This window comes from Micropterus salmoides, unplaced genomic scaffold (assembly GCF_014851395.1).
Source record: "Micropterus salmoides isolate LMB-PRFRI ecotype aquatic unplaced genomic scaffold, ASM1485139v1 Ms_hic_scaffold_3, whole genome shotgun sequence".
NCBI classification, from domain to species: domain Eukaryota; kingdom Metazoa; phylum Chordata; class Actinopteri; order Centrarchiformes; family Centrarchidae; genus Micropterus; species Micropterus salmoides.
The window spans coordinates 9,743,473-9,769,032 of record NW_024042261.1 but is presented as its reverse complement, the minus strand read 5'-3'; the positions used below and the strand labels follow the sequence as shown (position 1 = coordinate 9,769,032).

The 25,560-nt window shown below is 40.6% G+C and overlaps 2 protein-coding genes across 2 annotated transcripts; one reads left to right on the top strand and one right to left on the bottom strand.

The window, feature by feature from the left end:
* The first annotated feature begins 619 nt into the window (after window positions 1–619).
* Window positions 620–8,848, top strand: LOC119882718 (DHRS-12_like_SDR_c-like domain-containing protein). The gene is made up of 10 exons (XM_038692918.1): window positions 620–769; window positions 2,778–2,911; window positions 3,819–3,901; window positions 3,996–4,091; window positions 4,174–4,255; window positions 4,346–4,407; window positions 5,118–5,222; window positions 5,915–6,005; window positions 6,176–6,313; window positions 7,857–8,848. Exons 1-10 carry the CDS (start codon window positions 714–716, stop codon window positions 7,970–7,972), a joined length of 963 nt encoding a protein of 320 aa, XP_038548846.1. The 5' UTR covers window positions 620–713; the 3' UTR covers window positions 7,973–8,848.
* A 100-nt stretch (window positions 8,849–8,948) lies between these two features.
* wdfy1 (WD repeat and FYVE domain containing 1) lies at window positions 8,949–25,265 on the bottom strand. The gene is made up of 12 exons (XM_038692917.1): window positions 25,067–25,265; window positions 23,247–23,314; window positions 22,844–22,917; window positions 22,560–22,614; window positions 19,347–19,497; window positions 19,127–19,239; window positions 16,694–16,820; window positions 15,261–15,366; window positions 14,612–14,713; window positions 14,395–14,525; window positions 14,157–14,265; window positions 8,949–12,672 (listed from the first exon to the last, which is right to left on the bottom strand). Exons 1-12 carry the CDS (start codon window positions 25,201–25,203, stop codon window positions 12,613–12,615), a joined length of 1,233 nt encoding a protein of 410 aa, XP_038548845.1. The 5' UTR covers window positions 25,204–25,265; the 3' UTR covers window positions 8,949–12,612.
* Window positions 25,266–25,560: the final 295 nt, after the last annotated feature.

The following is a 25,560-nucleotide window of genomic DNA, read 5'->3' as shown; positions in this document are numbered from 1 at the left end:
CAGATTTACTGTACCGTTCAGGCTGCAGGGACATGTTTATTTGTCTTTTGGCACAAGCCACACCTACATTTCTGTAACATTAAACGACTAACGTTAAGCGCACGTAAACATCCACACTTTATTTTGTTTTATAGTTAGATAAGTTAAATTTCAGTGTATTGGCAATAATAAAATGTTTTTAAACTATGGGAGCTGATCAGCTGGAGGTAGCATTTTTATTTACATGGAGCACCAATATCTGTCTCTGTCAGCTATGTTTTACGTGTTTATATATCATGTCTTACTGCACTACCAGCTTTGTAGGCCTACTATTCACCACTGGGAGGAGAGCAAGATCGGGCCATTGTATTTACATAGCCTATGTAAAGTTAAACACCAAATAATAAACTCCTAAGAAAGCGAATATGTTACCATCAACCGGCAGGGAGGGTACAGCGTGGGTAAGTTAAGCTCACTGTAAATTCACTTTGAGTCTCCAACCACGCACTGACTAAAGAAAGTCAACAGGAACACACATGGGAAATTTATATGTTTATGTCTGTCTGTAGGTTAAATAACACTGCTCAACTGAACTAATGCGTCCCTCTGGCCACTGGGTGGCCGGTGGAGCTGTCGCCCGCTGATGTTAATTCAGTGGAGCTACACGTGGTTTTGGTCCAGGGTAAAAGCGCAGGGGAGAGCTCAGCGCAGCGAGAGGCTTCCAGAGCAGCACCATGTCTCTGTACCGCAACTCCGCCTGGTTCCTGAAGGGAGTGACCGAGTTCACCAGGTAAGATGTCTCCATCTGCCCCGAATACTGCTGACACATTACTATAGTTAGTGAGTCTCTGACCTACTGCTGTGTCCTGTGTGAATCCTCCCCAGCGGGCCTATGTGTGCGTGTGTTTGGGGGGGGGGCAATTTAGTTATTATTTAGATAAGTTCACAGTAATAACTTTGCGGGAGCAGTGCAAATAATGCATCAAAAGCTTATCATGTGCACAGTATAATTCAAGAACACATATGTAGCGATTTAATATTGAATGGGGTAACCGCTAATAACATTGCCTAATATTAAACTAACGTTAAATGTATTTTTCTGCTCTTTGCATATCTTTTCCTCATTTTATTGCAGTTTTGTTGTATTGCAGCAATTGATGTAATGGAACAGACTAGACTGTTTAGACTCTTGAGGTATCTAAAAAGTTATTTGAAAATATTGCTTCTTGTGGGAAAATTCTAGATCGTATATATATATAATATAGATAGATAGATAGATAGGTAGATAGATAGATAGATAGATAGAATTGAATAGAAACAAAGACAACCCAACTGTCAGGTATTTTCATTTCAAGACCTTCAAGTTTTGAAAAACGTTCCTATGAAAGTTAAAGCCATGGCAAGTAGAGTTGAAATGAGTAGTCGATTTATCAATTAGTGGTGCAACAGGTCTTGAATCAGCAACTATCTGATAATTGAGACATTATTTGAGCAGAGTTGCCAAATATTTACTGATTCCATCTTCAAGGATTTGCTGCTTTTCTATGTTTTATAGCATTCAACTGAGTATGTTTGGACTCTTGGTGAAACAAAACAAAACATCTGAAGATGTCACTTTGGGCTTGCGGAAATTGTGATCGACCTTATTCACTATTTCCTGACATTTAACAGATCAAATGATGAATCGTTTAATCAAGAAATGAATTACCAGAGGAATCTCTAATGAAATGATTATTATTTGCAGCTGTAATTGTAAGTAGGATCTAAATACAGTATACAGGTTCTATGAGGTTAGGTTAGGTCAAAGGATATGTAAGGGCTGGATCTTTGAAAGAGAAAGATTTACCTATATCTTCTTGTATTGGTGAAAATTGATTTGATTGATAAAATTGATGAACACTGTCAGGTTTTAGTTTACTGACCTTTCAATGGCCACTGATGCATCACAGAATGGGACTGCAGCGCATCTTTGAAAATCCTTGATTTACAAATTGAGTAAAGTTTACAGTGACTCAGCAGGAGCCATGTAAGACCATAAGTCAGTTGTCAAACCATAACGGGGCTCTAAATGCTTTATCAGTCTTGCAATCTGATCTGTTGCAGCGCCTTTCCTCATCAGTGTACAGCAAGCCAAGTTGTCAGAAGAGGTGCTTTTGTGATTGTTTCCCATCTCCCCTTTGTTCTGTGTTATCTTTTCTGCCAGAGAGCTGCCCGGCAACCCGCTCTGACCCTGCACTAATAGCTCTCTGCATGACACCATCGAACAGAGCAGGCATTTAGCCTCAGTATTACCCACCTCCCTGTCCCCTTTATCCCCCTCCTTCAGCCGCCCTCAACAATGGCATCCAGGACAATGGGGGGAATTGAAGTCCTTGGTGCCACACACGCTCACACACACACACACCGATCCTGTTGTCACTGTCGGTAGTCTCACCCCAAACCCCTTCTCATCAGAGATGATGCCAGGCACACTCTCGTCTTCATTGTATCTGTACAGTGAAGCTGTGAAGAGACGTACAGTAACCAGGCGCACCTCGAACACTGACCCTTTCTGACCTGAATACACACACACACACACACACACACACACACACACACACACACACACTCACATACACTTTCTCTTTCAATCCTGCTTTTATTTTATTATTTATTGCTATTGCTCTGCACTGAATCCCATTTTGACCCCTTGAATCTCAGTTTATTAAGTCTCATACATGAGGCAGAGCCATACAGTGAATAAAAGGATGTGCAGATAAAGTTTGCTGACGTGAATTAATGCAGTAAATGTCCTGCAGGAATGCCTTCCTGTCAGCCTCCAAGAGGTTTGTGGAGAAGGACCTGGAGGTGTCCGTGGCTGGTCGCGCCTTCATGATAACAGGAGCCAACAGTGGCATTGGAAAAGCCACTGCCATGGCCATCGCTAAGAAAGGTACCAACCCTTTTATCAGCAAATAAACTCATATACAAAGACAAACACAAAACATGTGTGGGGATGCATTGTAAAAGTTATTCTTAGTGCTACCATTATTAGAAAGAAAAGAAAGAAAGATATAAATGCTCCGTATAGCGCCTTTCTAGTCTTTTTCGAACACTCAAAAGCGCTTTTACACTACATTGAACTCACACACATTCATACACTGAGCCTAAGTGCTCAAACAGAAACTAACATTCACACACATTCATACACTGGTGGAACAGCCACCAGGGCCAATTCGGGGTTCAGTATCTTGCCCAAGGACACTTCTACACGCAGGCTGGAGGAGCCGGGGATTGAACCGCTGACCTCCTGAGCCACAGCTGCCCCCTTAGCCATTTGAACCCTACCCATAAAACTTTAAAATCTTTCACAGCAATTGTTCTTGTCCTTTATGACTTTTCACCAACTACTCAATAAACACTACACTACAATAGAGTAGTTCAATATTCAGGGCATCCAGTTAAAAAACATTAGCTCATGCACATTTCCCTTTAATCTGTAAATTAAAATGTATTTAAATCCCAATAATCTATCAGGTATGTTGACAAAACTTTCCTTTGTACCATCACAAAAGACAGAGATTTCAAAATGGTGTGGAATAGGGAACCCCTAACCCTAACTCAATATCAGAAATGTGCCCCAAAAATTTTGGATATTGTGTGTACTGTGGTAACGTGGTAGTGAACTAGCAGGAACAGTGCACCCCTGCAGCTCCTACGAAGACGGTATAACGCTGGACGTGTCAGACAAAGTTGACAGTAAATCCAACACTCTTCTACTACCCTTGAAAACACAAACAACAACAGATTCTGTTTTCCTTGTCTGGTAAAGAATGATGGTAATCCCATCTTTGTCACAGGCGGAACGGTCCACATGGTGTGCAGGAACAAGGACAAGGCAGAGGAGGCGAGGGCAGATATCGTCAAGGAGTCAGGAAATAAAGTACAGTATGGCTCACTTCTCAACACACTGGACACTGGCCTGGCTCCCCAGACGTGACATTATTCCTTATTCAAAATGGCTGGTGTCATTACAGGAGGTCTATGTACACATCCTGGACCTGTCTGAGACCAAGAAGGTTGGTGAGTTTGCTGAAGCGTTCAAGAAAAAGTACAAGGCCCTTAATGTACTGGTGAGTAACACAAGTTATCTATTTTTTATATTTGGAAATATATGGCAATGTGTAAGTCATAAAACTGATTGGCTCTGTGTAGATCAATAACGCCGGCGCTATCATGAGTCAGAGGGATGTGAACGCTGAGGGGCTTGAGAAGAGCTTCGCCACCAACGTCCTTGGTGAGTCACAGGTCAGATGTGAGGTGTGAAGAAAACACTAATGAGAAAGAAAGATAGGAATGATGATTTTTTTTTTTCATTGCCTTCTAGGGGTTTACATTCTCACCAAGAGCCTTATTCCCTTGCTGGAGAAGAGCGCAGATCCCAGAGTGGTGAGTCTGAGAGACACAATCTGTGTTTGTTTCCCACAGTCAAAAACTCCTACTATTTACTGTGTAGGTTTGTCATACCTCATAGAAGTTATAGACACCAATTGTTATAATCCATAACTTTAATAATTATTTAATGGGTTTGTCCCACTGGGTTGTGGCTATAGTTCATTGCTGGACACACCAATGAAACATGTTCTCAGAAAACACCCGGAAAATTTGTGAGAAGAACATGTAGTTTTTTTTGACTAACAATACAGACTGCAGAAAAGATCTAATCTATTTATGAAACTGTAAAAATTATACTGTACAGTTAGCAGTGAAAGACGTTGTTTGTCTTCAGTAAAGTTAAAATAGTAATACCACAGTGCAAAAATATGTCATTACATGTAAAAGTCCGGCATTCAAATAGTAGTATGATTTAAAGAATGTACTTAAAGTCTCAAAAGTACTCACTGACCTCTGTCTGCGTTATTTTATATTATAATATCATAATAAAATATGTCATCATGTACGCAACATTTTAGCTAATTACATGTTATGCATCTTTTAATGAGGTAATATTAACACTTTGTAACACTATGTACAGTTTGGTAGTTTAATCTATTCAAATGTATCATATTTTATTATAGTTTTGTATGTAAAATCATCATATGCAATGTAACTAGTAACTACAACTCCCTCCACCCCTGTTTCCATTCGTCCGTGTTCAGATCACAGTGTCATCAGGGGGGATGTTGGTGCAGAAGCTCAGGACAGGAAACCTGCAGTCTGAGAGAGGCCGCTATGACGGCACCATGGTCTACGCCCAACACAAAGTAAGACTTGAGCTTGAAACCTGCTGATGACACAGCAAAGTGTATGACTGATGGGCTGTCAGGCTTTACCGTCCTCATGACCTCTGAGTTTGCCAGGAAACAGACAAGACATATAAAATGTATTTTCATGTAAAATGTATTATAGAAAGATGTCTATTGGTAAGTGTATCACACATGATCAAAATGCAGGTTGGATAATTGCAGTTTGCAGTAGCTATTGCAGCAGAGTAGAGACTTTTGTTATTCATTGATCATTTATTGATCAGATACTAAAGTATTTTGTTCATCTTTGATATAAATTAAGTATATGGTGCAGGGTTTCTGATTAGATACTGACAGTAGCATTCATAAGTACTACAAGGAGTACTCAGATGAATGGCATCGATGGCGGTGTCACATTTTGACCAAATTCCATAGAAATCTGCATGAATGTTATTATCTAAGTCAGCTAAATCTTATTTTGCATGATGTCACAGAGACCTGTGATTCATCAAATAATGAACACAAGAGTCTGGATGCCTCCGTGTCTATTTCATGTGTTTTACGTGGAAAAATTGAAATGTGAAGCATCATGATGTGTGTCAGTGACACTGACATGTCAAAGACATGTGAGGTTCACCTGTTTAGTCCAACCCTCATCACCGCACAGAATCTCTCTAAGACACGTTTGTTTACGTCTGTGTGTGTTCCAGAGGCAGCAGGTGGTGATGACAGAGCAGCTGGCGAAGACTCACACTAACGTCCACTTCTCCGTCATGCATCCCGGCTGGGTTGACACTCCCGGTACCGCCTGCTCACATATATGCACAACACTAAGAGTTAAAAGCAACCACTTTTTGGACAAATTTAACAAAATCATTCTTTATTCAAAAGAAGCGTCCCTTATATTGCCTCCTAATACTTCTAATCTTTGATTTTCTCCCTCTCTACGTCTGTCTGTCTGTCTGTCCCAGCGGTGGCCAATGCCATGCCAGACTTCCATAGGTCTATGAAGGACAGTCTTCGGACCCCAGAGCAGGGGGCTGACACTGTGATTTGGCTGGCTATCTCTGAGGTTGCAACCACAAACCCCAGCGGACGTTTCTACCAGGGTATGTTGCAAAACTGAAGAAATCTTTGTCGTTTTCATTCACCCACTTATCTCTTAGAGATTTATGAGTTAAGAAAATTGTTTCACAAAAGAGGCATTACAATACAAAAAAAAAAAAAAAGTTCAGTACGCCAAGATAGCAAAAACAGTAAAAAAGGGGAAAGAAAAGAAAGGGAACAATATTGGCTAAATTATGTGTTTGTCAGTTGTGGGTCGGCATGGTGTGTGTGTGTGTGTGTGTGTGTGTGAGGGTTTGGCCTGTGTCCATTGCAGCTGGAGTGGGCTGCTTTTGGTGCCAGATACTGCCAGAGAGTACAGTGCTCCTATGAACACACACAATGACCCTAGCAGCCTTGAAGAGGCAGCCTGTAGCCTAATACGAAAAGCACACTTCAACAGACACAAACACACCGCATTCATTTATTGATGTGACGCAATATGACGCAGTTATGTCGGGCGTCTTATTTTAATTTTATTTTAGGTTGCTACTTTCAGTACTTATGCCATTTATGTAATTCTAGTATGAAGTGAAAGTGACATAGAGAAGACATGTTTTCTGCTAACAGAAGAGTCTGTATGGATTTAGTTGCAGGATAAGCCTTCATATGTGAGGTGTTTCCCCAAATACCAGTTAAGCTGTCTGTTTGGCTTTATCTCATGTCAACACTCGCTCAGCCAAACTGCTTTAGGTGCCAAAATTGTGACAGCTGTCAACAAGACTACTATCGTGGCAACAATGACCAATTTTGATTCTGGCATTCCTACGCAAGTTGAAGACCTGGGACGTGTACATCTCCAGATCAAAACTGGACAAATTAATTTCTCTTCACACTGATTAAACATCAGAGCCATCTCGCAAGTGAGGGAAAATCTGAACTGGGACACGTCCAGCTGGAGTGTGAACACAACCTAAATAAAAGCTTAATAAAAATGTTCAAATTGTTGTTTTTTTGTTTGTAGTTTCACACACCAAATTTCAGTGTTCAAAAGCATTGAATTTGGTTTCCTCCAAAAAGGCCTTAATAGGTATTAAGACATTTGTCTTAAATGTAATTCACAAAAGTCTTAAATATTATATTGCCTGCTGTAGGCAGAATTCTAAAAATGTTTTTGTACCACACTGCGGGCTGTCGGGAGATGTTCACACCTATAAACCACAAGTGAGGCTTTTGTGACAGTGGACTGTCACACCAGCACATGAGGCTGTTCAATCCTTTCAGTCAACACCATCAGAGCTGTAGCACTGTCACCACTACATCATCTCATAATGGGAACATGTCAAAACGTTAAAAAAAAAACGAACTCGAATCATGTGTCATGAGAGATGCCGGGCTGTTGCCATCGGGGATGAGGACAGAAAAGGAATCCAGGGTTTGCATTTCTTCAACCAATCTCCTTTTAAAGTAGCAGGCTGATGCCTGGACATGCGCTTGGCCTTTCCTGCCTTTTAAACAAACCTCTGACACTTGTCCTCTGGTCGATAGACAGTTCCTCCATGTACGCACCTTTAGATGTTAATATGTATTTGTGTGTTGTGTGCACAGACCGAAATATGGTGTCCACCCACCTGCCGCTGGCCTGGACCCACAGCTCTCCCCTGGAGGAGCAGAAGTTAATGTCTGTGCTGGAGGACTTGGCCAAGACGTTTCAGCCACACTGAGACAGCAGGGACTGGCTGGCAGTACACCACACTAACACCATCCGTTCATACTGACCGAGGCTGGGCTCAGTATTTCATCCACCCGATGACATAATACACTCCAGGAGAAGGAACAGATCTGGGGCCATTTTATCCAAAGCATTAGGAGTGTTAATGCTACCTTTGGTCACTACCTTAAAATGGGAAAATATGAAGATATACTGTGAGTTCTAAAATGTGTGTTGGGACACCCAGCCTTACGATGACAGATTAAACTCACCTATAATCGAGGGAACTATTTATATGGTAACACATTTTCCTATTTGTGAGCTCAACTTTATATGGACTAAAAATGTAACGAGTGTTTGATAGTGAAGATGCCTTTAAATGAGTTTTCAAAGGATGTTATCTTTCTGATAGAGTGAGCACCTTCATAAACCACACAAACATCCCAGTCTGTTACTGTGACTTTATGAAAGTTGTCAATCAGATGGGAATCTGATGTGACCAAAGTCACTCACACACCCTGCATTATTAATTCACAACACCAGCTATGGGTTTCGATGTCATCCTCGTGTCTTGTCGACTTACAAACGTGCCATGTGTTGTGTATTACACAGCTATGTAAGTAACTTTATTGTTTATTGTATTTGCTATGTTGTAGTGCAGCTTCTGTTCTGTGCAGGTTGAGCTCAGGCTGGAGATGAAGTGCTCTCTTTATAAGCGGTGTGGCTTGAATACACCACACAGCAGCACCACCTGACATGAGCAATAAAACCTACTTATTTATGATCCAGTAATATCTGCTGAGCACCTTTAACAAGGCCTTTTACGGACTGTGACTGTGGCTTGAAGTTATCTTGTAAATGCCTGCTTGAATAAAGAAAATGACTCCGATTATTGTCTCGTGCTGTTGAGTTCCACTTCAATTCAATTCATACAAAAACTCTCCAGAAAAAAAAAAATAATAAATAAAAAAAACACACAAAGAGTCAAATAAACATATCAGAATATCTTTATTATGCATTTATTCTTTAGCCTCTCTATGCTGTCAAACCAGGACACAGAGGGACTAAATTCTGTACTGTATTGTCAACAAAATTATTTAAAAATACAATTATTTTGAGATATACATTAAGAACATTATGTCTGAAGAGAAAAAAAGTCAAACCAAACAGAAATCAGTTCACAGAGTTTGAGATTATGGGCCATGGTGTTGTGGAAAATGAGTCATCTTTAGTGTTGATGTGGCCTCCCATCAACATGAAGGCCAACCATTTTAGTGTTAGATGAACTGAAGAATACAAAACCAAAATAATAAACCATTAACAACATGAATCTATTCCTTCCTTCCTGCGACTGGCTGGCAATCTGAACATCTATTTCATTAGCGGTTTCTGCTAACAGCACATCCTGCCATCCGTCGTACCTTAAACATCTTGTCCATCTGCTATGGAGTTTAGCTTCCAGAGCCATCAAATCATCAAACGCAATCTGTTACAAGGACACGATAAGAAGTAATGACTGGAAGAAGCTTCAATGTCCAGTTAACTGAAAGGAGAGCTCGGACTCCTGATTGTACGGTAGCATCGCCAATAACCCTGTAGATCCCTGATGACGCTTTGTGACATGAGTTTGTAATGACACTAAATCAGTTAGCCAATACTGGCGATGAACTGAAAATTTTATTTTCAGTTCATAACAACATGAAAAAGTTCAGCTAACATGCAAAAAAAAGCTGCTCTAATCAATATTTTGATTGGATCAAATGATTACCTGTAATAATGGGTCACTGTGGTGACATCACCAGAGAATGACTCAGAGCGTTTCATGTTTTTGCAGTTTCATGGCACACACCTTCTGTGTTTTGGTTGAGCCTTCCATCTATTATCAGCCATGTTTCCAGCAGCAGCAGCAGCTGTTTTTTAACGAAAAGGCCCGGATGAACCCACTGTTCGCTACCTGCTCAACACGACATGGCTGACAGACAAGGTTAGCCACTGGCTGGTGAACATATTAAAGCATTTAGCAGCTCAAGAGTCAGATATTTCACTCAGAATGTGCTGTTTGCCTGCATGTGTTTGCCCCAACAACTTTATCAAGCGAAAGCATGTGAATGTTGTGTTTACAGCCTGGTCCACAACCCCTGAGTGGCCAACAGAAAATCCATCACTTTTTTGCAGCTTTAACATCTTCATTTTATTTACTCTTTCCAATTACTTAAAGCTCTGCTAAGCTATTTTTGTAGCTAATTATTTTGGTATTGTGAGCCAGCAGAGTTAAGCTAATGTTGCTCCATGTCGTTTAAATAGGTGACTGCTTGATTACACATTCACCTTCAAGTGATATGACAATGTTGTGTTTTCAGGTTGTTTGGCTGTACCCAACCGGCCCCCCCAAAAATAACAGCTATTTTTTCCCCTGATACTTATGAGGAACAATTTAAGGCATGTTTTATCCCCGAGCTTCCAGCTCGCGTGCACTCAAGACAAAACAATCCTGTCTTTATAGGCTCCTTTTTTTGGCGGGAAACAACAAAAAGGAATATCAATGCTAAATATCGACTTCTGACAAATTGATCAGTATGAGCTTTCAGTCTAACCCCAAGTATGATTGGGTAAATATCATGGAGTACAGTCTTGATGATGAGTAACAATTGCACTCACATGACAACCACTGCTGATCAGCCAGTCAATCTCGGTCCTTGTTAGGATGTAAATTGCTTCATGATCTGACCCTGCAATCTATCTCGCTGTTACTGAGTTTGCATGTGCCTCAATGAAGATGGTTTAACATGTTGTATTTTGTTATTAAAAGGAAGCAAAGACTAGATGGGCACAAAGAAAAGTAAACAACCATTTACAATGGTAACAGATAAATACTTTACTACAAATATACACTACATGATCAAAAAACTGGAATGTGACTACATTTTGAAATCAGTAAATTCCAACACTATAATGCTCATTTTTCCACTTACAATAAGGCAAGCGTTAGTCTAGCATTAGAAGATCCTAGCCACTATTTACAAGGACGCTACATTGAATCCAGCTATTACCCCTCCCAAATGTGAACTTACAAAAATGCTTTGTTTAATTCAAAGTCAAAGACCACGTGTTGTGCAATTCACCGCAGTGGTGAGAGCGTAATGAGACATCTTTGATACACAGATGCGTGGGAAAAGTGGAAGCGCTCAGAACAGAATTTGAAAAAGCAGGATGAAAAGAAAACGCTAACAGGACATCCAGAGCTTTATAACGAGGTGAGTGCATGAGAGTGAATGAGCACGAGTGAACAGTCATAAGCACTGACAAACCACTAATAAAAAAAAGGCTTTGTGAGCGTGTCCCCTCTATAAGGCTTTTGAAGGAACGCAGGCAGCCCTGATCTGACCCACGATTTAGCTGGGGACGGTTCAACACGCTAGCATTTAGTGCTACATTTAGTTTACAGTACCTATCCAGTACCTAAGTGCCTTTCTGGCTGGAGGAAATCCAATTTTGCATCACAATTTATTTTTTTTTTATGATACCATCTTATCTAGGAGGCGGTGATGCTGTGCTATTTTTTAAACTTGTTTTCACCCAAATAAAGTTGGAGACACAATGCCATAAAGCTGAAACGATCACAAGGCCACACTAGCCTAGAATTGTAATTGTACTGGAGCGCCTCAGGACGGCGGCGACACACTGTTTGACGCCATCAGAGCATGTTTCTACAGCAACATATCCCAATTTCCCGTGCCTCATCGGGCTGCGTCATGCAAACATCTGACAAGGACATCAAATTTTCTACGGCAGCATCTTTGAGGGTGTCGAGAGATTTCCTTCATCTATTAAGAAAGAGGCAGTTCTATTGATTTTATTACCGTGCTTGAGTGATTACACATAATGGTAGTAATGGTTACGACTGACAGGAAAGCCCCGCCCTGTGACAACGTACTGATGTAAAACCTCCTGAGAGTGATTTAAGGCCAACTAGTGAAAGAAACAAAACTGAAAAAGAGGAGTATAGACAGAAAAAGCTGATCACTTTGATCAGTGAGAGCCATTTCAAGCAACTATCTACTGATGCATGGCTATATACAGATGTATGTTTTTTTTTCCTTTTACAAGTTACAGTGACTGAGCAAAATGCAGTTAGTGGGCCACAGAAATGAACAAGCTCGTATATCTTTCTACAGGAATGGCAGGTCAGTGATTTAGTGAAACCTGACTTTACAGCATAGGGTAATAAAAATGACCTTGGTCAAAAGAAGCATTGGAAATTTTAATATAATGTAAACACAGATATTAATACCATTCCTCCCATTGGAGAAATCATTACGTGACATGCACACATGTACACACACACCGTTGTGCTTAGGGTTCTGTTTTGGATCAGAGCAAAAAGTCAAAAATCTGTCACACACGCTTTCATGTGGGACTGAACGTTAGTGAAGTTAAAAACAAATTTGTTAAGAGGAGCAAAAGGAATGCTGAGGGGCTGCACTGTGAACACACGCACAAACACACACGCTCGCACATTCACTAAGAGCAGGCCTGGGCGCAGCTGAAGATCCCAGGCATGATGGGAAGATATACTGTACAGAGGGGTTTCCATGACATTGGAAGAGTGGGTGGAGCACTGAGGAGGCCTGACCATGTAGTGGGCTGGGCCAATCAGCGCGGAGAGAAGCCTGTTGCTAAGCTACAGCCAACCACCTGCGTCATATCCCAGATCTGTGGAGACAAACAGCCAATAATGATGACGGTAGCAGCCTGGTGCAAAGTTGCGCTAAAGGAGGCTGAGTTATTACTGAGAGGACTTGTGAACTGCATGGAACTGCTTCTGTTATTGCTTCAATACTTTCAGGATGTTTTTAGGTTATCAGTCTGCTAGATTCAAGACTATACATTTTTACTAATAATGTGCACAATTAAAATAAATAAAAATGTGAAAATAAAAGGAACTGATGAAATATGATTCATACAACAAAAAAACCCACTACAAGATACAGAAGAACTCTACAGGTGAACTTAAGAGTGATATATCACCAAAAATCTCATGTTTGGATTTCTCTGTTAGCTTATTAAATGCCGTTAAAGGTTTGTATTTTGCTTTTCATTAGGGAATAGACTCTGCAGTCTGCTTGAATAAATAATAATAATAAATTCAAATTGTGACACGTTTTCAGAGTGGAAAAATAATTAGAGACAGTGAAATCAAAAGTCCAGAAGGAAGTTCGCAAACCATACTGGCAGCATAATCAATTTTGCTGCTTTTCTTCTAGCTTAATAGACTTCTAGCTTGCAAGCAACATGGGCGTCAACATACTGACTGTGCAGATGGGCACGGGAGAAGGTGCATCTCAAAAAAGTTGAATCTTGTGAAAAAGTTCATTGGGAGCACCAGAACCAGACTTAGAGAGATATTAAAGGCTCAGGAAACCTTCGCAGGTGTTTTGAGTTAATTAGCTGATTAGAGCTCTTCTCAGGACGACATTTCCATATTTTAAATTCTTTATTCTAAAATTCTAATACATTTTGAGATACTGGAGTTTAGATTTCCATGAACTGTAAGCCGTAATCATCAAGATTAAAACAATTTATATGAAAGTTTCACTTTTATAATTAAATTCCAGAAGAAAATGAACTTTTGAACGCTATTTTAATTATTAGAGATGCACCTGTCCAACATGCTGCAGCAGTGGTTTAAGAAGTTTCTTTGAAAGTTGTGCTACTTTGTGCTATAGTTATAGTGCCTATATAGTTGTTTTATAAGAACTCAATCATATAGACTAGCGGCTGTGACGCGTGCATACTTGCTTGTGTGCTAAAACTAAAGGTTTCAGCCAGCTCTGTGCAGCTGCACAGCGGCGCTTTGAGTTAAATGCTAACTTCTGCATGCTAACCACATCCTTGATGCCAACATGCTCGCGATGACAATACTAAGTGGCTGATGCTAAGCAGGCAGAATCTATACCATGTTCATCATCTTAGTTGAGTGTGTCGACAAGCTAACATTTGCTCATTAACACTAAACACAAAGTACAGTTGAGGGTAACAGGAATAAACCAAATTGGACTTTTAAGACTTCGAGTTTAGATCATTTTAAGGGCTATACGACTGCCTGCAGACTCACAATACATTAAACAAATACCACTGTGTTTGACACAGCCTGAATCCATGCATGAATTATCTGCTATCAAAGAACTGTTGTTGACCTTAACAATGCGGTCGCTTCCACAAGTGACCATCAGGCCTCTGGATGGGTCCATGTCCATGTGGGCGATGTGGTGTTTCCCCTCATGGAACGTGGCCAATGGTGTTCGACTGCAACACACACACACACACACACACACACACACACACACACATTTAATCAGAGTTGCCTTCAGTACTGTGTAAACAGGCGCATGATGTGATCAATTACTACAAAATTTAGAGATGCCCTATACTCACTCCTCTTCTTTGATGGTATCAAAGCAGGCATCACACACTCGCACCGGGAATTCGAAGCCCATAATTGGGAAAGTGGAGCGTTTAGAACTACATTTTCCACATACAGCCTTGCCACACTTCCTGCAGTGGTGCTGCACAAAAGGGAAAACCACCCATATATTAGCATGACTAACAGACTGAGGGGACTGCTAAGGACACTGGTCAGGCCCGCCCCTACCTGTCTGAGCCCCAAGGTCTTAGTGTCCCACATCTGCTTGATATTCCAGAAGAAAGGTTGCTCGCACTTCTGACAAGAGTCGCTGTCTAACCACTGGGGCGCCTGCAGAGACATGCGCAGTTGAAGGTTACTATTAAACATGCAGAAACACAGTAAAGTAAACCACTAAAATAACTCGGAAGACGAGGACATGTGCAGCAAAAAAAATCATCTTTACCCACACAAAAAGCATTGAAACCAGGAGTGAGACAAAAACAGAGAGGAGAAACAAAACTCTTTGCCAATTACAACCAGCTAATAATACTAAAACACTACATGTTCAATGTTAGCTACGGTATGCTGCTTTGACCATTATAGTGAGTAAACGGTGAGTGATACACCATCTATAGTCTTAGTATAGGGTTAAGAGAATACGCCTGTAAAGCAAGTCAATTAAAATGTAATGTCAGACACATAATTAGCATTTTACACTAACATCTATGTGGAAAACTAGAACTAGAAAAAAATTATAAATAGTAACATTTGAAAATAAAAGATTATAAGAGTATCACACAGTAAACCCCAAATCTTGCATTTACCAAAGTCTGAGCTGACTGTATCGTTACAACCCGTATTTGTGTGGCACTTATAATGTTAAAGTGATGTAAACCTCTTCTCTCTGTGTGTCCATGTTCCACACTGCAATGCCACCGTCGGCTGAGCACGACAGCAACTGCCGGGTCAACTGGAGATACCGCAAGGCCTGAACACGCTCGCTGAGGGAGAAAAAGGGGAGAAAAGTTCAATCAAAACAAAATCCTAATCTAAACCTGCATTAAAAGTTACAATGTGTAAGAAGTCAGACTACTCTCCACCTGTCGAATTTATACTCCGCATATCACATATAAGTGCTGCTAACTGCCATTAGCTAGTTAGCTCAGTTAGCCGTGCAGCTAACTGTGCAACTTACTGTGGAATGGGCACAAAAACCTGAGCCTAGCGAGTTGGCAACAGAAGCCAGCTGAGATAAACTATCAGACTATCACTGCTTGAAGTATGAAATGGTATTACGAGGCAGAACCGGCTGGGGTAGGCTGGTTAGCATGCTAACTTCATTAGATTTTACTGCAAATGTTTTAAACTAAAATTCTGGCCATGCAAATGTTTAATGGGTAGCTCAGTCTTAGCATCTCTAATGAATGTCTGAAACCATTTCCAGCAAAAAAGCTGTGATAAACCCAGAATACAGAGAAAAATTGGAGCTACATGTATCAGGTGGACAGAATCTCAACTCTAAATGAATTAAAATTTTCTGCCCGCTCGATGTTGACAACCGTGTGCTAACACCTTAGCCACTATATCTTTATAAACCGTTCAATGTCGGCTTGTTGTGATAAAATAAAATAATGGTGCTTTCATAAAATACACAGGTATAACCTTTAGAATAAGAGGTACAACAATACAATTATGCAAATAAAGCAGTAGAACTTTAAAAACAATACAAGATGCTGGAATGGCATTTTGAGCTTTTGGCATTTGAATTTTAATTAAGCACTTACTACAACTTAATATTTTCGCTGCCTACCCTGACACTGACTAAAGCTTTTCTGCTCAACAGTCGTAACACTAACTGTAAAACTGTTACATCCCATCAAAAGGAGGTCTATCAAATACATTTTCATAGATTAGTAAAAGAGAAAAAAGGAGTGACAAGGGCATAAAAAAAGCTTGAAAAGAGATCAAGACTGGGTCAACACAGGATTTAGGACCTGTCATTACTCTCATTTCACTGGGTGTCTGAGAGATCAAACCTCTATAAATCCTGCTAGGGTGCAACAGGATCTACGAAGGCTTGCTCGGACACGCATCACTGTACATAGGCTTTGTTGATGACTAATGTGACTGGGTGGGGGGGACTAGGAGGTGGAGAAATATGTATGAACAGCGAGAAGTGGAGATAAAAACAGTCAGTGCCTGAGAACAGCGGTTACTGGCACCACCTATCCCCCTGATGATATTTTTAAGCCTCTTGAGCCCTGACAAACACAGGGGAGGTAAAGCAAATTCAGCATCCAGGCATATATAAAAGCCTGACTGACTTACTGGTGTCCCTGCAACAGTAACGTCCGTCCCTTGCGGCCCCCAATGTCCCACATGATGACGCTGTGGTCGGAGGCCCCAGAGAACAGCAGCCTCTGGACAGGGTCCCACCAGAGGGTTGCTATACTACCTGAAGGAATGGACAGAGAGAAAAATAAACAAATTTGGCACTTGTGTTTTTATGTGCTGCAGGAGCCTGTTAAGTGGAATGTTATAATCTGAACCGTTGGGTCCATCTGGTGCCTGTTCTGAGAACTACAGGAAGCTCCGACCAAGCACACAAGTGGAGCTAACTCCAGATGGAGGCATAAGTTACCCATTTTTCAATGAGACAAGTTTTTCCATGGTTGTGTTCCATGCTGATTTAATCTGATGAAGATCTCAGTATTTGTTTTAGTATCGAACTACTTAATGCCTTGCTTGCCAGTGAGTGTGGCACTCCTCTAGGCTACAACACTATTAGCTTAGCTAGCTCAATAAGTAAACAACTTCTCTACTACTGCTAAAATGAAAGTTGTATTAGTCTTAGCTGCTACGGGCTAGCCTGTAAAGCAAGCTAGAAGCAAACTAATCAGTGAGAACCGTGTTGTTGAAGCAGCTGTGTTTGTTGTTGACTGCGATTGCTTACCAGCATGATAACTAAAAACATACTGGATAACATGTAAGAAAGGCTAAAGGGTCATCCCAAAATGCTAACCCTAATTAGCTCTCTGTACAATTTTGAGTTATAATTATTATTAAGTTCCTGCTTCACTACACTCTGTTTAATGAAAATGATGGTCAACAGTGCAAGGGATGTGACGTGTAAAACATTTGCATTTGGACAAGAACAAAAAAACACCATGGTGTGTGTACTGGACTTGCATTTTAATAACAATCCATTATATCTAAGCCATTGGTTTGCAAAGGGTGGCCACAGAACAATTTGACTGATAAGTCGTTTTCAGCTGATCCGACTACACGGCTCAGACCATCTGCCCATTCTTGTCAGATGGTGGAGCATATTACAGGCTAAACACTCACTAGCCTGCTGTCTGTGGCCAGAGAACACCACGCAGCTATGTTGTTACAGTACAAGGCACAGACGGTGACTTAAATTGCTTCAACGGTCTTTCTGATTTTGTTGAATCACAGCAAACAAACAGCACAACAAAGACTTCATTTTTCCCGATGTTTTCAGTGAAACCTCTAGCATTTAAAGAGAAAAGAGCTCTGGGTCAGACAATTAAGCTGGTGAAGTTAGGACCAGTCATATGATGATGAATAATAGCCTGTGGCAGGTGGTGGTGGGCTGACAATAACTGTAGCCACATTACAGACACAGGGCCACACACACACACACACACACACACACACACAGCATTCATGGCCACATGATTTATAACTTTTAGAGCCAATGTGGAAAAACACTAGTAATAACTCTGCTGAAGATATGTTTCCATCAGCTAAACATGAACTGTTAATGTCAGAGATAAAAGATAACTAAGATGTGAATTTGCTATTACTTCAATGCACCAACCAAAGGCAGAACAACCTTTGAAAACCCTTTTCAAAACAGTAAGAAGTAAAAATAAACAAACAACAAAAAAAAAATACCTTGACGTGAGACTAAGGTGAGGTCTGACCTTTCCATTCTGTTTTTCAAATTTCATCAATCATAATTTCCATTTAATAGTTGGATGGAACTCCTGCTTGTGCACAGCTGGAGCTAAACCCATTAATATGTATTATTATCAGTCTGATTAGTATGTGTTATCATGAGCACAGCGGCACATCTGCAAATCAAAGAGAGAGGTTGGATGTAAGGCTTTTATAAAGGCATGGGCGCACTAATAAGTCTGTCCCAACTGGAAAAAAAACAAAAACAAACAGTGAACCCTCAAATACAAATCCTATCTTGGTAATGCATTCATCCTCTGATGAAGCATTTGTATTTTGATGGGAGCTTCCGAGAATGACAATAGTCCCATCTTAAAGGGCTCAAATGCTCACTGAATGGCTTGGTGAGCGTGAACACAGTTGCTAGATCTCAACTCAAACAGGCAGGTATGGGAATTTCTAGAGCAGTCTGAGAGATGGTATTTCCCATCATCATCTTCATCACCATACAAACCAAATGATGGGATTCCTTGAGGAGATGTGTTTAGGGGAACAACAGAGAATGCGTCATCACACTGGATTCAACATTGGATTCAAGTGGTCTTTCATTTTCTTGCATAGTGACGCATCACGTGGACGAATCTGGGTCATCTATTTTTTACTGTGGCCACATCTGCATATCTGCCGTCTGCATGAGAAGCCTGTGTGTGTGTGTAGAGATAAGCAAGACAAACTATTTGTGCTGAGACCTTGTGTGACTCACCTACACTAGGAGAGAACAACAGTTCTGTGTCTGTGTTAAAGGTGATTCTTTACGTGTAGGCAGAGTGTCTTTACCTTCATGACCCTTCAGCGTTGTGATGGTGGAGTACGTCTGCTTCTCCAGTTTCAGCAACGTGATCTGTCCTGAGTCATCGCCAACAAAGGCATGCTGCGTCTCGTGATCGTATCTGAGCAGGAAGTCAGGGCTCGAACACACTCTACATGTTACTACTTCAGCTGACAGATAGATGCTCAGATATACTGTACACACAGCGAGTGAATGAAGGAAGGATACTGTAAGCAGGAGGCAGAGGCGGTGAAGTAGTGTCTCCCCAGCATGCTGCCACTCTGGGTGCACATCCAGCTCACGCTCTTGTCATGGCCAGTACTCACCACCCACTCACTCTCCAGGGAGAACACCATATCTGACACACGGTTCTGGTGGGCTGCAAAACACACACACACACACACTTTAAGTGTTTAACATGCACATCGTGTTGGATAAACGTCAAACAAGACCACGTCTAAAGCCATCGAGGATGAACACCATGGAAAAATATATTGTCCTTTGCATGTGCCGATCCCATCAGAGGCTCTGCTTAACTGATGCCGTAGTTCAGACTAAGACAGATGAATCACTTCAGTTTGTACTTGCATCGGTCTTAATGGTCCACCTGGGGATCACCTCTACACTATTGTTGTGAACTTCAGGTATTGAACGTCTCCAGTTTTCCAGACAGCAGGGTTTTAACACTGTATTGTTTAGAACTCTGGCAACAGCTATATTATCGTTACATTAACTAGAGTCGATACGTCAAAGAAGAGGAAATAAAGTGAATCGCCACCATCAGTGTTGAGTTTCTCAATAGCTTCAGTGATGTTAATAATGAATATATAATATAATAAATAATGATAAGCATAAAATGTGTGTTTTCAGATAAATAAGTTGTGTTAAACTCGTGTTTACAGGTAAAGTATCGTGGACACAGAGAGCAGGATTCTTATTATTTCAACACAGATTTATTGTTCACAATTGTTAGCATAATCACAGAATAATAATATAAAAATAAATAAATAGGGAGCGTCAATAGTGAGTTTACTGTGTCCTGAATTTGTATGCATCAAAGATTAAGGATGCATCCCTATCAACAAGCACAATAAATTGTTTCATGAACACATTTTAGAAACAGTGTAAAACAACTGGTGAAATACAAAATAGCTAAACCCTGCTGATGAACTGATTTGTAAACCTGCAATAGTAGATTACTTGCCTCCAAGTGAGCAAAACAAACACACCATTGGCATATTATCACCTTACGAAGTTGATATGGCGAACACTATTCACACAGAGCAACATTAGCATTCATTCAGAGTTGTGTTTCTGGTTTAGGGATGCGGAGATTTCAGTCTCTTTAGCTGCTAATGCTCCTCTGTTTTCAGTAGCTGGACGCTAACCATGTCTGACTGCTGATCAGTGCTGGGCAGGTAGTGTACAGTGGACTTTTAGACTTTTTTCACTGAAAACAGCTGCCTGCTGCTGGAAACAGGGTTGATGAGAGACGTTGATGAGAGTTAGCCAAAACAGTGTAGCTGTGGGCCATAAAATCGAGTGAAAGATGCCAAATTGCTCTGTAGAGCTGAGGGGAACTGCAGAGTTGGGTGATAATTCATCACTATGAGCAGCTCCTTTTCCCATTACAAAGTAAAGTCAGCCATTGTTATAAAATATTACTTATAGCATCTTTAAATGAAAAACAAAAAGTGTGTCCCCCAAAAACACCCTCAAATCCACCACCTTTGTGTCCTTCATCATGACTCAAGAGCACGTTGTGCAGTCACTGCAGCATAGTTCAAACAGATCCCAAGGTTTCCAAAGATACTCAATACTATATGGAGTGGAAACAATCCAGCTATGGTGGGTTTAAATATTTAACTCAATTTACTTCAAAGCTACTTAAAAGTGAGGGAAATAGGCTAAAACCATTGCTGCACAGTGCAACAGATACAGATACTTTACATGCTGTCTGACTGTATTATTTGTCACTGAGAAGTGCTGTATTGGATAAATTAAGTTATTATGGCTCATAATGCAAAGCAATTCAAGTGTACAAGCCAGTAGAATATCTTACTACTGTGTTTTCCATAACCTGTTGCTGTCCTAGGTTTCTAGATTGTCCCTTGTGTGCAAAAGACACTCCTCGTCTGCATCAAGCCACCGCACCACACATAATGCATATATTACATATTTAGCTCAGTAATCAATCTGAACTGCAGAGGAGTAAGCATTTTCCAAAATAATTTCTATCATTCTGTCTGTTATAATTTTTTAACAAGACTGAAATTATGTAAGACAAGTTTTATCATCAGCCAATGTGTCAATATCAGCAGCTGTGAAGAAAGTAACAGTGACTGCCAAAAGGCACATGGCGATGTTAAGCCCTGCCTGTCTTTGAAGTGCATAGACACATCCTATTGGCTGTTTGATATGATCGTGACTCATGTTTTTTTCTGATCGGGCTCTGCTGCTGGAGTTTGCTACAAGGAGAAGCATTCCAGTTGTGACATGTGGCGTTTTGCCCTGTAAAGCCACAGGCTAGCCATTTTCTCCTGAAGCTTAATTTTCCACTGAGGAGGCAAAAGTGCTGCTGACACAGTCACAGGAACTGCGCTCCGCTGCTAACCTCCCAATTATGACAAGAGATGAAATCCAGATGTAATCACTAGGGCTGCAACTAACAATTATTTGCATTATCGATTGTGAAAAAAATGCTTCATAACTTCGCAGAGCCAAAAGAAGGTGGAACCAGACATTGTTTGGCATTTGCTGTAAAAAGGAATTTTATTTTTTTTAAAACAAGTTGTGTCACACTAATTTACACTGTCCTGACGCTTTCAGCTGCGTCAGTCGTGCTAAACGTAGATGTCCCTTAAAAGTCTCCTGGAGCAGGGAGGGGCCACATCTCTGAGAGTAAGAAACACTTGTCAACTGTGCCAGCTATTGATTACACTAACTGTTGTGAATTTCATTGGGTAAACTGTGATGTTGCTAGCTCATTGCTAGCAGCAAGGATTAATCGAGTAGTTATTTAATATTAAATTAATCGACTAGTATTTTGAAAATCTTTTAATTGGTTTGACTCATTTTTTAAAGAAAATAAAAAAAGTCAGACATCTCTGATTCCAGCTTCTTCAATGTGAATATTCTCTGTTTATTTGATTCCTCTATGAGAGAAAACAGAAAGTCTTTGGCTTGTGGACAAAACAAGACATTTGAGGATATCATCTTGAGCTTTGGGAAACAATGATCGACATTTTATGACACTTTACAGTCCAAACAACAAATCGATAAGCGACACATTAAATCAACAATAAAAAATAATCATTAGTTGCAGCCCTAGATGTTCCTTGGGAGTTCCTTTAACTACTGCAATTCTGGCTAATCTCAACTTGTTGCTAAATTGGACTGAACAGTTTTGTGTGCAAATGTGTTCTCATCTCCCGTTCTCACCTGGATATGTTTTGACGTGGTTCATCTTGTTGAAATCTTCAGAGATGAGAAATTCCTGGAAGGCAAACACACACACACACACACACATTTCTAATCAAATAACTATCCTGCCCTCACGGGAAATTGCAAGAATCCAAATATTGAAATTGTGGCCTATTTGAACCAGATATGCTGTTTTTCTTCAAAGGACACTGTTTGTCGTTTGAAGAAACGTGTCGTTAGTGTCAACAGAGGGAGCCTGGGGTGAGCACGTGAAGACATTTGTTTGAGTTAGCTTCACTCACCACAACAGCTCCATTGTCCTGGCCTATGAAGATGCGTCTGCTGTCATGGTGGTACGACATGCAAGAGCATGGAGCTAAAAGGAGAAAGAATGGTCGCCATGAGCAGGGAATTCACTACACACAGGCCATGTTATAGATAGGTGTGCATTATATTGCTGTCGTGGTCCAAAATAACAAAAAGCCTTTTCCCCTCAAACACACAAGCATGTGCATCCATCCATCCATCCATCCATCCATCCATCCATCCATTGGCTGGAGCCAATCCCAGCTGACATCAGGCGAAAGGCGGGGTACACCCTGGACAGGTCGCCAGTCCATCGCAGGGCCACACAGACAAACAAACACTCGTGCTCACACACATTTATAATCCCTTTTAACACTGAAGCAATGCAGTCTTACTTACAGGAGACTGTGTGGTAGATGCTTGGCCAGTACTGACCGCTGTCTCTTTTCAGCCAAACTCGGATGGTTCTGAAGGAAAATGTCAAAACATCACATTGAAAGCACTCTGACAGGGATCACTCTGTAGTCTATTTCTTGTTATGAAGGTCAGTTATTTTTTAAAATTTTAATTTATTTATTTATTTATTTATATTATATTATATTATATTATATTATATATATTTTTTATTATTTTTTTTTTATTTCACACACACACACACACACACACACAAACACACACACACAGAAGTTTAAATGCAGGAAAACTTGGCACTTTTCAATGGAAATACTCAATGGAAATATCCATTGAAGAGAGCCCTCATCTGGGACTGGGCTTAATCCTTGTCTGGGAAACCAGCCCTAATTCTCTATATACATAATGCTCGATTCTATTCCCAAACAGCACTGAAAGGGGTGGGATGGTGTATTTTGTGTGTTTACGTACTTTCAGTTAGTGAAAAACTATTCCTGGCAGGTCACTTTTTTAAAAAGCGTTTTCTAAATGACACAGCAGCCATGCAGACAAGCTTCGCAAATGTTGCTGTTAAAACCACATTACAGAAGTGATTTTTCGATACTGAGCCAATTACGAAACTGTACTTTTGTCTTTTACCAGAAGACCACAAAATGAAACCCTTTTGAGACTTATTTGATTAATGTGTTTAAGGCAAACTGGACAACTTTGAAAAGATCATACATAATGTCATGTTGTGTTTTGCTGCAATGTCGGCCCACAACTTCCCTTTGAATAATAAGAGGGTTAGATGTGTGATTTAGACAGCATCACATTTCTTCACAGCAACTAAGTTCCTTTATCTTTAAATGAGGATGTTGCTTCTTGACACTTGTAATCGAGAATAACAGGTCTAATATCACTTAACCTATAACCCAGTGAATGTGATGGCCTGATGAGTCCATGCTTACACCTTCACAACTAAGATTATTTGGCTACTCCAAAAGTGAATGCAAGTGAAGAGGTCTGGAAAATACAGCTGTACTGCTTGTGTTTTGTTGAAAACATGGAATTTATTTTATGTTGTAAACCTACCACGAATGCCATAACAAAAGGTTTTTATGTTATACCCAAAATATAGGTTTTTCTATTATGTCAAAATGTGATGTTCAGGGGGCACAGCAATTTCAACAAGTATTGAACCATGCGCAGCTTGGATGCCACACATTATATATCAACATAAAGATAAGATAAACAAAAAAATCAAAAGAGGTAGAGTTGGTTATTTTGTTCCATCATATCAAACAATACTTTTATTCCAAAGTCCAGGAAAAGTGTGTCATTAATTGCACTCGCAGCGATTAAAATGAACGCTACAGCATACGTGGAGCACTTGAAGGCAGCAGTCGCTAGTTTGAGAAAGCAGTGTTTTGAGCACCAGCTGGGTAGCTAGCCAGCTGGTTTAGGCAATCTAGCCTAACACATTATAATATTGTTCCGTATAGCGAACAATGAGTCGTAAAACACAACGTTATCAATTGAAATCTAAATGTTGTATTCCCGTTTACGGTGCATTGTTTGTCCGCGGATGTTATGGAAGGGACTCTTCCTGGATTTCTCTCCCCACAGCCTCCTACGCGAACCCTGGTCCCGGAATATCCCATCCAAAAATATATATAAATATATCTCAGATGGACAAAATGTGTCTTCTTTTCTTTTGTGTTCTTCTTACCCAGTGCACCAGGAATTATGTGTGCAATGACCAGCAAGTAGACCGAGCCCGCTAGCTACTGCTAGTACGCTACTATTAGCCTGCATAGCAAACTCACCTGTCCTCGCTGACCGTGATCACTCCATCTTCTTTTGGTATTAAAACGGCAGAATTCACCGCGTCTGAGTGTCCCTCGATCTTGTTCAAAAGAATAGGTCTAGCGGTCTGGGGCCTCGAATGAATCTCCGCAGCCATGGTTTTAAGTAGCCAGCAGTGTTTTCCTTCAGCTGACTTTTCTCCTCACTCGACAGTAAAGAAGGATCAGCTGACACCCGGAGCCGCTGTCAGGATTACCGTAATAACTGCAAGCGTGCCCCCAACAAATTTAGACAGGAGACAACTGAAATAGGACATGCGCAAGAATTCAGTTTTCAGCAGAGGACATATTAACCACAAGGATGTATAGTGTGTGTGCGTGCATAGAATAAAGTAAATAAAAGAATAAATCTTGAGGAAGCTTAAGGAGGCCAAATTCCCGTCAGTTTTTACAGAGGAGCAATAGAAAGCCTCCTGACTGGAAACATCACTAACTGGTATGGGATGTGCACAGCC

Bases quoted from the DNA above. Each gene is read 5' to 3' on its own strand.
- wdfy1 (XM_038692917.1), bottom strand. From the start codon at position 25,203: ATGGCTGCGGAGATTCATTCGAGGCCCCAGACCGCTAGACCTATTCTT. The intron at 15,367-16,693 runs GTAAGTCAGTCA...TTTCTCCCTCAG, and splicing joins TTACTGTTGCAGGGACACCA to CGAGCGTGTTCAGGCCTTGC. The intron at 12,673-14,156 runs GTCAACAACAGT...TTGTCTCCACAG, and splicing joins GAAGCGACCGCATTGTTAAG to ATCTGGGATATGACGCAGGT.
- LOC119882718 (XM_038692918.1), top strand. From the start codon at position 714: ATGTCTCTGTACCGCAACTCCGCCTGGTTCCTGAAGGGAGTGACCGAG. The intron at 3,902-3,995 runs GTACAGTATGGC...GTGTCATTACAG, and splicing joins TCAAGGAGTCAGGAAATAAA to GAGGTCTATGTACACATCCT. The intron at 4,092-4,173 runs GTGAGTAACACA...GGCTCTGTGTAG, and splicing joins ACAAGGCCCTTAATGTACTG to ATCAATAACGCCGGCGCTAT.